Source organism: Bactrocera neohumeralis, chromosome 2 (assembly GCF_024586455.1).
Source record: "Bactrocera neohumeralis isolate Rockhampton chromosome 2, APGP_CSIRO_Bneo_wtdbg2-racon-allhic-juicebox.fasta_v2, whole genome shotgun sequence".
NCBI classification, from domain to species: Eukaryota; Metazoa; Arthropoda; class Insecta; order Diptera; family Tephritidae; genus Bactrocera; species Bactrocera neohumeralis.
In genome coordinates this window covers 36,548,936-36,561,469 of record NC_065919.1, presented here as the reverse complement: position 1 = coordinate 36,561,469, position 12,534 = coordinate 36,548,936, and the positions used below count along the sequence as shown (strand labels likewise).

Sequence of the window (12,534 nt, the reverse complement as noted above, 5' to 3'; positions counted from 1 at the left end):
TATCTCGATACCCGACCGATTTCGATTAAATACGAATGCTTCTACATTGTTATGTCACAGATACATATATATGCTAAAAAATGAGCGAAAATCGAACTACAACGGTACTGTTAAAAATTACGCCTCAAGAACTTCTCGTAGTAAAAATGAAGAACTACATTGTTATGTCACAGTGCTAAAATGAGCGAAATCGAACTACAACCACGCCTACTTCTCATGAAGAACTATGAAGAAGCAAATGATATGTATAACGAGACAAAGCTTTGCACTAATAATTTTACTTTAATGCATGCTATCTTATGACCAAAAATTGTTCAACTCCAATCAAAACTGTTCAAGCCCCCCAAATACCGGAAATGTGGACTGTGGACAGACATATGTGGCCTGTATCTATAATTGACTTTTGACCAAAAATATCGATCAATGTATGGGATATACAACAAAAATTCAGAGAAAGTCCTCTCCGGTATAGTACCTATGTGTATGAAAAATCGGCTGAAACGGGACAATACTTCCCTGAGCCCTATATATCAGCTAATATGTGAGTTATCTTAATGAAAATAAGAAATCGTGGTTTACACATAAAATTGTATTTGTGGCTGAAACAAATAACATTGAGCGATAATTTGATCTAGCCTCTATGCAACTAATATCAAAATTTTCGAACATCTGGCTGACTTTACTTCAAGTACCTTAAAGAAACCTAGAGAACATTGTTTAGCATGCACGTTAATACATATTATGTGTTACTGGCAAGAATGGATTAAATTTGGTAAATATTTTCCGGAAGGAATTTCTTGGACTTTCAATTTCCAAAAGTAAAAAATGTTCGGTTCACCCGAACTTAGCCCTTTTTTACTTGTTTTAATTATGGGTTTATGAAAATATGAGAAAAGTAAAATTAATTCGGTGCGGTTTAAATTGAAATTAAGAAGATTACTTTCGATTGATCCTTTTTAACAAAAACTTAAGCTTCAGCGGGTGTTGAAAAAAAAATCAACTTAGACTTAACGTACACCCTAATGCATATGCTTGTGCTTCGTGATTGATTTTCGTATTTATCCAAACGTTAGCGTGTTTCCCGTGATATTGTTTGGTGGTTGCTTGGTTGCTTGGCTGCTAAGTCCGCTTTTGTAGTCAACATTTTCCGCTCACTCGTAGTTAGCAAACAAGTTGACATCAAAGCAGCGTGCAAAGTAATCATTTCACCACAGCATACCTGTAGGCGAAATTAATCAAGATTTTCTCGCGCAACACAGCAGCTGCTGATAAGAATGAGGTTACTTTGCCAGTGTTGACACTATTATCACGAAAAGGCGTTGAGCTCAAATTACAAATACATAATGCTCGATACAAATATGTCAGAAATTACTGTACACATATACACACCTACGCCAACAAGTTGATTGCACTTGCATAGCCATTCGCGTTCATTTGTCATGCACTTTATGTGCCACATCAATGCGTGAAAAAATGAAATAGCAACAGTTAAGAGCGATAAAATATTTCCAGTGTGACAGTCAGTTTTTCATCTATTTTTGGATTTCTCGTAAATATTCGTAAATGCCGTGATACTCTGCCGATAAGCCCGTATATGCACAAATTTGTTTTTATTTACCTCAGCACTTTTTTGCTTTTGCGTTTTTCCTACGTCAATTTTAATTTACTGGCGAAATATCTGCTGATACTTTATTTGTTTGACTTCCACTGGTCGCGAAAGCAAAAAGTAGACTTGGTAAGGCATGAAATGAAAAAGTGTAAAGCAAAGAATTCGGGAGTAAAAATAATACTGTTTACGTATTTAAAACATTGCGAGCAGCCATTTGTGTGCTGATGAGCGACGGTTAGCGGCAGCTGCAAAGGGGCAGCGTGCCAACCGATCCTATATTATTCCCTTAAAAGCTCATTCAATATTTATACTTGGGGTTTCATAGTCTGACTCCTACCGTCACGTTTATATATGCAACCGGCCTCGAACATTACAACGCTCAGGCGGTCGAACATTTGTGTTATTTGCTATTTGGAAAAGTTGTTAACCTACACTGGAAAAATTGGTTTCGGTGCTCAGTTTGAATTAGAACCAAGAACCAAGAGAAATTATTACTCCTACCAGATTTTTCTTGGTTTGTAAACAATACTGAAAATATTCTGAAGACACTTGGCAGTATATTAAGTCATAAGATAAAATGTTTTGACATTTGCATTCAACTTCACTATATAAAACCCCTTACATATTATCGATTTCGCAGATTTTTAATATAAGGTGGGTTCCAAAGTAAACAGAACTATTTGAATCTAGCGCCAGCTCATGGCGCCATCTATATGTCGACTGATGCGTTAGAATTTGCTATTTTTATCGATTGTCCAGTGAGAATTTCATGACAATTCATCAATTGGAAGTGAAGTTATTGCGTTTTAAGTGTCAGTATGTTTGTGTTAACGGTGCGAAAATGAGCTTCAAACAAAGAGCCAACATTTAATTTTGTTCTAAAATTGGTAAAACTTTTACCGAAACGTTTCAATTGATGAAACAAGTTTATGGCGATGATTGCCTATCCCGTAGCAGAGTGCACGAGTGGTTTCAACGTTTTCAAAGTGGTCGTGAGGACATAAATGGCGATCAACATGTGGGCTAATCAAAATCAGTGATCACCGGAAATTCCATTGAAACTGTGCGTGAATTCATCAAAAATCAGCCGAAATCATCATTGAAATTTATGTAAATGGAATTGAACATCATCGGAGGATGGAGTCATGTGTAGAAGTTCACGCAAGTGAGGAAAGTTTACTGATCGCCATTCACTCGGGAGTGGCCAGAAACGATTCTTTTACATATGATTTAAGCAGCTCACAACTTCCGGTCTTTGACCAAGTATCCTCTGGGTAGCCTAAGAACATCCGTTTGAAGGCGAGCTAAAGTGAGAAGGCGAAACATCCATTACCAACTGCCTCGGTAGAGAGACCCCCTTTTGATGACGACCATGGCAAACGAAAAAAGGTCTACGATATAAGGGCATGCACCTGGAATGTCCGGACCCTTAATTGGGAAGGTGCCGCTGCCCAGCTGGTTGATGTCCTCGCGAAAATAAAGGCTGACATCACCGCCGTCTAAGAAATGCGATGGACGGGACAAGGACAGAGACGAGTAGGTTTTTGTGGAATTTACTATAGGGATTCGTGGTGGGAGAACATGGATCGGTACGCGAACAAGCCCATACACGATAAACCGCAAGCGCACACATACCGATCGAACGCACTTGTGTGCTCGAGTATGGGCACTTTCACCCACGAAAAGTATGCATCGTTTTGGTTAGAGAGTACTGCAAAATATACAAAGTTCATATTAGTTAGGTATATGATCCAATAAGCTAAATGATGGCTTGGTACAGGGCCTTAAACGTAGGCTGTATTTAATATTTTATCTTAAGGTTTGACATTTTGATGTTATATTGAGTATATGTATATAACATCAAAATGTCAAACCTTAAGAACGTTTTGACAAAGGAACGGTATTCGTGTTGCCTATAGTAGCTTAAAATATTCATCTCGGCCAATCGCGAATATACTTGTATAATTATTTTTGACAATTTTCGACGTGGATTAACTCAACACGCAATCTAGCTGCAGATAATTGTGCAGATCTGCTTGCCGAATATCTGAACATGTATGTATTTCAAGCGTTATGCTCGCGTTCTATGTTGCCAGTTGAACAAAGCATTTATACTGTATCCAAGGTGATGTGAGTGTAAAACCTAAAAACAAGCTTACAGTTATCTATGCAAATATTGTACAACTGTCACATTTTGTATTTTATGTTGAACTTTTTTCAACCGTGTGAATTTATATTCGCTCATTCACAACAGAGACCAGACTCGCAACCACACTTGAGTGCCTACTAAACGCACACATATGTATTTACTTCCATGAGCAAATACACATATGTATGTACATGTAGAGGAGCAATTATATAGCCATTCACAATTCCAACAGTAGTTTTTTACATTCTTTCGGTTGTTGTTGAATTCTCATTTTCTTTTTTGCAGTTGTTCGCCGCCAGTTTCATGTGCACGTGGAAAATACCGAAGTCTATTTGGGAAATTCAGCGTTGATCAAGTGCGCTATTCCGGACTATGTGCGGCCGTATGTTAAGGTGTCCAGCTGGCATCGCGGCGAGGAGATACTACTGCCCGATCTATCAGATGTTGGTGAGTACTACATCGGGTACAATCCTGAATACACACTGGCGTTTTTATGTACATATGGTTTGTTTATGAACATACTTATGTACTATGTATATGTAAAGGTTTTCCTTGGTATCAGTTTTTCTTTTGCATTTTTGGTGTTGACATTTTTTTGTACAGTTTACCCTTAATGTATTCGTCACAGTTGGCACAGTTACGTTTTTAGCTACATACAGCTGTTGACAGCTAACTATAGATAGAAACGCTCCCTTTTGTAAGGTGCCGATGAGTATAATGATTAAATGTTTTGGTATACCGTTATTTATATTCCTAAAAACCTTTCATTGTTTGTGTTACTCTATGTACTACTAAATTCGCTCAATTGAAGTTCTGTTGATTTTTACCCAAATGGTAAATGCGTTACGATATAGAAGGTGAATTAAGTGCGAAAGCTAATTAGAAACAGTTCTTTAAAGAATAAAAATTCCTCAAGGTATTAATTTTTATTAATAATGCTATTGGTTTCTGGTAAGGATGTGTTTCAAAGATGTGGTTTAAAATACATTGAAATGTTTTATTCAAGTTTTTTTAATGAGAAAAGGCTGCAGCGGTACACCTGCCCTACTGGTTACATTTTTAACCTTCGTCAGTCTGGAAAGAAGCACAAAGAAATTTTTAATCAGATCAAAAAATTTATTTTCAATGTCCTTAAGCATATACAGAATTTTAAAACCATTTCCAATGTTACACGCAAAGAAAAAACCCAAAAAACTTCAACAGAAATAGACCGCTGAATTACTACCATCGCCGAAGAGACCCAAAAATGAGTTCCACTGACATTCTACGTAAAACTGAAGACGAATATAATGTCCAAATATCCAAGAAAACAGTTTCACGGCGTTTGGTCGCATCTATCAAGAATTTTATCCTCGCTATGTTTCACGCGTAGTGAAGCATGGTGGAGGATCAATCATGATGTGGGAATTTTTATCCTGAAAAGGTATAGGTCCGCTCCATACGATTGATGTAATTTACAAAAAGGAGAAATACGTCGACATCCTAAAAAATGTCATTCTGTCATGGACTAAGAAGGAATTTGCCTGGTATAAGAAAATTCCAACAAAATAACAATCCAAAGCATACGGAAAAATTGACACAAACGTTTTTTGTCGAAAATTCCATGAATGTTTTGAGGTCCTGAAGAGAACACATCTGGGTTGATGTCAAAAAAGCTGTAGGTTTCAAAAATATCACAAATATAGATGTCCTTTTTGATGAAATTAAGACGGCATGGCAAGCAACACTAGTGGTGCGCTGTCAGAGTCTTATAACGTCCATTCGCAATCGATGTGAAGCCGTATTAAAGTAAAAGGGTTAAGTAACAACATACCACCTGAAAATAAACAATTTTTTAATAGTAGTATCTTTTTGCATATAAAACATTTTCGTTTCTAATTAGCTGTCGTACTCAAATCGTTTGTTCTACACGTTTTTGTTAAAATCTTAAAAAAAGGTTTTTAATTAAATTAAATGATGGAACAAAGGACTATGGAAGTCAAATGTAGAGCACTTACATGTACTTATAAACAAATTACAGAATAAATTTTTTGTTTGCTATAATTTTATTTTAGTTAAATCTACATCAACTCTTCTTCTTCTTCTTTACTGGCGTAGACATCGCTTATGCGATTATAGCCGATTTAACAACAGCGCGCCAGTCGTTACTTCTTTTCTCAACGTGGCGCCAATTGGATTATCCAAGCGAAGCCAGATCCTTCTCCACCTGGTCCTTCCAAGGGTGTGGAGGTCTTCCTCTTTCTATGCTTCCCCAGGCGGGTACTGCGTCGAACACTTTCAGAGCTGGAGTGTTTTCGTCCATTCGAACAACATGACCTAGCCAGCGTAGCCGCTATCTCTTAATTTGCTCAACTATGTCTATGTTAATGTCATCATTCCATCGAATACGATATTCGCCGTGGTTAATGCGCAAAGGACCATAAATCTTTCGTAGAACTTTTCTCTCGAAAATTCGCAACGTCGACCCATCAGTTGTTGTCATCGTCCAAGCCTCTGCTTTTGTTCGTCGAGAGAGAACTTCTCAATTGCCTACTCAGTAATTTGTTGGTGGTGTTTATACTGGTTCCAAGATAGATGAAATTATCTACGACTTCAAAATTATGACTGTCAACAGTGACGTGAGAGCCAAGTCGCGAGTGCGACGACTGGAGATATTTCGTCTTGTCCAGTCTGGAGAAAGCAGAACTAACGGCGCGGGTGTTGAGGCCGCCAATATCATCGGCAATCGCCAGCAGCTGTACACTCTTACAAAAGATTGTACCTGCTCGATTAAGTTCTGCAGCTCGAATTATTTTCTTCAGCAGCAGATTAAAGAAGTCGCACGATAGGGAGTCGCCTGGTCTGAAACCTCGTTTGGTATCGAACGGCTCGGAGAGGTCCTTCCCGATCCTGATGGTGCTTTTGGTCTTGCTCAACGTCCGTTTACACAGCCGTATTAGTTTTGCGGTGATACCAAATTCAGACATCGCGGCATAAAGGCAGCTCCTTTTCGTGCTGTCGAAAGCATCTTTGAAATCGACGAAGAGATGGTGTGCTCGATTCTCCTTTCACGGGTCTTTTCCAAGATTTGGCGCATGGTGAATATCTGGTGTTGTTGATTTGCCAGGTCTAAGCCCACTGATAAGGTCCAATCAGTTTGTTGACGGTGGGCTTTAATCTTTCACACAATACGCTCGATAGAACCTTATATGCGGTGTTGAGGAGGCTAATCCCACGGTAGTTGGCGCAGATTGTGGGGTCTCCTTTTTTATGGATTGGGCATAGCACACTTAAATTCCAATCGTTGGGCATGCTTTCGTCCGACCATATGTTGCAAAGAAACTGATGCATGCTCCTTATCAATTCTTCGCCGCCGTGTTTGAATAGCTCGGCCGCCAATCCATTGGCCCCGCTGCTTTGTTGTTCTTCTACATCAATTAGCAAACTATAAAAATCGTAAGATGAGTGGATTTTGACACTGTAAAACGTAATACATTTTCATGAAATAATATAAATCGTTGATCATATGATCTGAAAAAGATAACAATGCGATCGCGGTGTGAACATGCGATTGCCATGAATAACTGTTTATGGGAATCGGAAAACTCGAAAAGAGAACAAACAAAAGATACACTCTAGAATCCGCGATGGTATAATGCTGTTAAAATACCTATTCAATTAGAATAGTTTGAAATAATTTTATATAAGGATAATTGTTTCGACTTCCCTTCTTGAGGCCTATTTCTGAGTAGTCAATTTCTCAATTGGAGAAAATCAGAGACATCTTTGATTTCAATACAAATTAATTTTTATACTCGTGCAACAAGTTGCTACATAGTTGTTGTTGTTGTTGCCGGGTTCACAGCGCATGGCAGGAAATCCGGAATGGTAGACAAGTTGAAACTCGAGTGTCTGTATGTCTGTCTCTCCGTCCGTGCAAGCTGTTACTTCAGCAGAATGTAAGATATCTTGATTAAACTTTGTATACTTGTTCCTTGGCTACATGAGAAGTGCTGTATTGTAGATGGGCGGAATCTAAAAACTGCCACGACCACAAAACTCCATTTATCGAAAACCTATAAAAAGCCATAACTAAACCACAAATTTAGACACCAAAAATTGTATAAATTGGTACACCAAAACGTATTGGGTGAACGCATATGTATGTGCTTTGAGAACATGTAAAAAGTAATTTTCGCCCCGCCAATTAGTAGGTTTAACGTACAATATATTATATATCTCCAAAACAGCTGAAGCAATATCAAAGGAATTTTTTCGACACCTCCTACGACTTCGTGAAATCGCCGAAATCGCATGATAACCCCGCAACTTCTAACTTCAATAATTTGTAGTACATAAAACTAGTATACAATATATGTAATATATGTATGTAATATATTTAAATAATAAATTGCATGTTTACCTCATTTCGGCGTCAAACTCAAACAATGTACAGCGCTGTTCGCTTGTTTATCCGCTGTGCAAAATGTATGCTCGAAACCCTTCCGGATGAACTGCAACACACCCACACCTTTGGCTTTTCTGTTTGTTATATTTAGCGCTGCACTTTCGCATTGCACTGTGTCTCCTCGAATACTGCCATACTATTTTGCCTTTCTACTGTTGTTGTTAAGACTTGTCGATTCAGAGTTCTTACTGGTACGTCGAATTTATACGTAAGTATGTTGCAGTGATGACTCTTGGTGCCTATGGGATGGGCTGGTGATCAATACATTGTCCCTGTTTTTTGGTGTAGTGAGGCGGAAATGCATTGCAGTTGACATTTATTGGGAAATCTTTTTTCCATGTGAAAATGCGTAGTCGGCTACTCTTTAACATACTCACATATACTGTATATGCGTACTTCGACGCACAGTCCCCTGGCTTGATGTCTGGTCTGCATTTATTATTTTTTGCTGGTAATGTCCTGGTTTCACCTACCGATGCTGTTCTACGATATAAACGTGCATTCTTTGAAATGATTAAATAATGAAATTCATTGGAGCGGATTTTAGCTTAAACGATTTATCTTAAAACGCATATTCCATTGGGTAATCAATATTCATTTTCCCCAATTGAAGGTCAGTGTGAATGGCAACAGTTTAAATATGAAAATCATTGCAGTAAGTAAATAGTAGGTGACAAAACCAATGTCATCAATAAAAAGTAGGTTAAAATGTTTATTACACAAATATTTCAACACTTTCCCGTCAAAAATGATTGCCATTCAAAAATGCCGTATTCTTCAAAAAACAAAAAATCTTCCGCAAAACCTTTTGTCGAACGCTCCTAAGTCCGACTCATCAGATGATTTCATTATATGTGACCTGGTCTACGGAAAGGGGGCTTAGGTGTCAAAAAATCAATTTTCACTTTTTAGTTGATTCGGATGGAAGATGAGATGCTTTTTCACGTGATAGAATCCAAAAAGTCATAACTTGTTTGAAAGTTTCCTAAAAATGTAGAGAAAGAAGAGTAAAAATACGAAAAAATATAATTTTTTTGTAATGAACAAAATACATTGAATTATAAGCTATAAAGACATGATTATACACTAGAAAAACGTATTATGCGCCAAAAATAATAATGCTGAGTAGTTTATGTATTTTTCTTTGTTGTCGTTTTCCTTGAGATCTTTTTACGTGTTGATCCTGAGGAAGATGGACCTGGTTCCTCGTCTGGTTTGAGAACATCTTCACTAGTTTTTGCCTTCCGTTTCTTCGATGGCAAATCTTTCGGCAATGGAGCCACAATATCTACTTTAGATATATCCGAAACTACGCTGCGAAGATTGTGATAGATGTACAACTGACATCCGGAAAGAGAGACGAATGAACACAAGACAACAGCAGCTGCGCGGTATTTAAATGTTCCACTCTAGCAACTTACACGATGAACTATAATAATATTCCGACCAAAAACGACACTTACTGGACGTCCTTGAAGCCTCTGGAAAGGAGAACAATTAATGAGATAACGAGAAACTGACGAAACGAGTTGTTTATTTTTAACAGCTGTTTCCCAGAAAACTAGTTTTCGCACGTTAGCTCCCTTTTCGTAGACCAGATCACATATGTACAAATTAATAACTGGGTTAAGTTTTCGTGAGCAATTTTTCTTTTCTTTTCTTTATTTCGTTTTCTTAAATACAATATTTTGCTTAAGTCTAGATACCGATATTAATCTTACATTCTAAGAAGTATATCTACAATTCACTTAAGATAGACCAAGGTCATAAGTGGAAAGGTTCATCTTACAATCTATGAATTGCATCTTGGGACCACTTAAGGCGGACCGTATTAGCAAAATACAATGTTTCATCTTACATTCTAAAACCTACATATCCAATCTACTTAAGACGGACACCATAAGTGTCATGTTACATATTTATGACAAACTAGATGACCCCGCAGCCGTTGTCCTGCGTGAAATTATGTGTTTTGAAATGAAAAAAAGTTGAAATGGTATTATGTCGAAAAGGATTTATTTTCGATTTTTCTACATTTTTTTTAATGTAGCGCAATTTAATAAACATAATTTTTTGATTTCTGTTCTGGTGCGTAAATATACAGAGAAGATGGGTTTCCAACTCGTCAACACGTATCTGGCTGTGAAAAAACATAGCATTTGCCGATTTCCTTGTGTTCTGTTGATTGTCAACGCAAAGCCAGTTTTCCCTGGAAATTGAATACGTTTGAGCTGAAATGGCTGTCCCTTGTATTCGATAACTGCGTCATAATCAGTCGGGTTACATTACACAGTTTCGGCGCATGAAGATTGTGAAACATAATAATGACAGATCCAACTTTGAAACGCAAATGATGCTGCGGCATACCAAGCCTCTCCAAAGAATTTGGAAATTCCACTGGATAATTTACGGTTTCGTCTTCCTTGTCAAGACAATCGATCGATTTATATGAGCGCAAACCTCCCGGAATTTGACTTTGAATCTTCCAGTTTAAGAATAACATCGTTAACATCGGTATTTTTGGCAACAATTGCAGTTACGATAATTTGACCAATGTTCGGATAAACATTCGTGATGAATTCATCTTCCGTTGAAGTGAATTGACAAAAGGGAGGTGAAATTGATATCAAACCACTGGAAGTATCAACCGAAATTTTCCCATTTCCAATTCTTAGCGAATACAATGTAAAATGTCGTCGGCAATGTCATTTTTTCGTATCCCATAATTAACGCGAATTTGAAGGCTGATATGTCAAAATGACCTTCGAGAAAAGTATGCGAATTTCAGTAGCATACGAAGTAACTATCGCATTGTCTTTCGTCTGTTTCTAGTGATTTTCATATTCCAGCAAATGCAACTGTTGGCATGCTTCTCAAAAAGTTGCACACTGTACCATTCACAATACGCAATGACTTAAATGAAGTTGAACCACGAGACGCACAACAGTCGGAAAACTTTCATGAATTGCAAAAGTAAATATCCTACAAAGCGCTTTATTGCAGTTCACATATCGACCCATTTGATACTACTGATCTCATATCGTTCAAGGCCAATAACCGCTATGTTGCTTTCTTTGGTGACGTACTTGCAAACGTATTTGATCGATTTCACCAATCTGCAATATTCAACATTGACATGAGTTTTGAATGTGAATTAGACAAAAGTGGCGAATATGGTACGATCCATGTGTTGTCAACTTCGATGTGTTGTTAACGTCGATATTCACGCCTCTAAATACTAAATATTCTGCCATTGTCGTCTGGTGAGCGACGCCGATACAGTGAATATCCATCATTTCCCATTTCCGTTTCCGAAAGAAAAGCACATGAGTAGTGTTTCGTGCATTTATTGTCAGACATACAAACCAAAGTGGGATTGTAAGGTTCGCAAGGTCCATGAACCATATTGGTTCTCACCACTTCGTATAATTCTGGATCTATCTCTGAATCAGGAATTTCCGCAGAAATGAGTTCTTCGGTTTGATCTGGTGTAACCACCATCCACCATCCAAAGAAGAATGTGTGCGTGCGGCAAACCTCTTTTTTGCTACTCAACAGAATACATTCAGCATCTAACAGCACCATATACCATAGGTTGCTTCAAGATAAAGACCATCAAACATCGCAGCTATTGTTTAATAAGTCGTGCTGTGATATCGTTACCATCGCTAGCTGATTGACCGCGATCAATAATTCCGCACGTATGTCATCGCATTTTGGAAGTACTTCTTGCCTTTTCTTGGGCTGCCATACGTTGATGGCAAAAAGAACGCCGACCAATATTAGCGCGACCTCTTCTTGGCTTCTTAACAAATTTCAATCTGTAATAGATTACTTTGTGTGAAGCACACATAATGTTTTCACTGAATAATTTTCAATAATTTTTCCTTTGGATAGCCGGAATAAAAAAGCAAGCGACCGCAATTGAACAATTCAAATAATTTACAAATCAAAATATTGAAAAACAAAACAAACAGAAATTGAAAAAATGTGTATGGAAAATGTTACTTTTTGGAATTGTCCAATTATCCGACTTCTCCTCAATAAAAGTATAAGGTATTCTGTTTCTAAACCTTTCCCGATCCACAACAAACAACCTTTCAATTTCAAGATTGGTTCAACCGTTCTCTTAGTGTTACTAACAAACAAACATTCATTTTTATTGTAACGTTTGTATGGGAAAAAGAAAAAGGCTGTTTTTAGGGGTTTTCCGGAAATTATTCGAATTTTTCTCGCCGTAAAAACCATCTTTGAACTTCAACGAACATTTAAGAAAAAGAATTGGCCAAATTGGTCCAGGCGTTATTGAGTTATGCGCGTACATACATT

General features: G+C 37.6%; 1 protein-coding gene across 6 annotated transcripts in view; it reads left to right on the top strand.

Annotated features, from left to right (window-relative positions):
• The window catches only part of LOC126757388 (cell adhesion molecule Dscam2), a 167,383-nt gene that overhangs the window by 66,104 nt on the left and 88,745 nt on the right, over positions 1-12,534 (top strand). For all 6 annotated transcript variants that reach the window (XM_050471273.1, XM_050471283.1, XM_050471263.1 and 3 more), the window contains exon 5: positions 4,044-4,205. In XM_050471273.1, the coding sequence (XP_050327230.1) occupies positions 4,044-4,205 (162 nt within the window). The remainder of the gene's footprint in view (positions 1-4,043; positions 4,206-12,534) is intronic.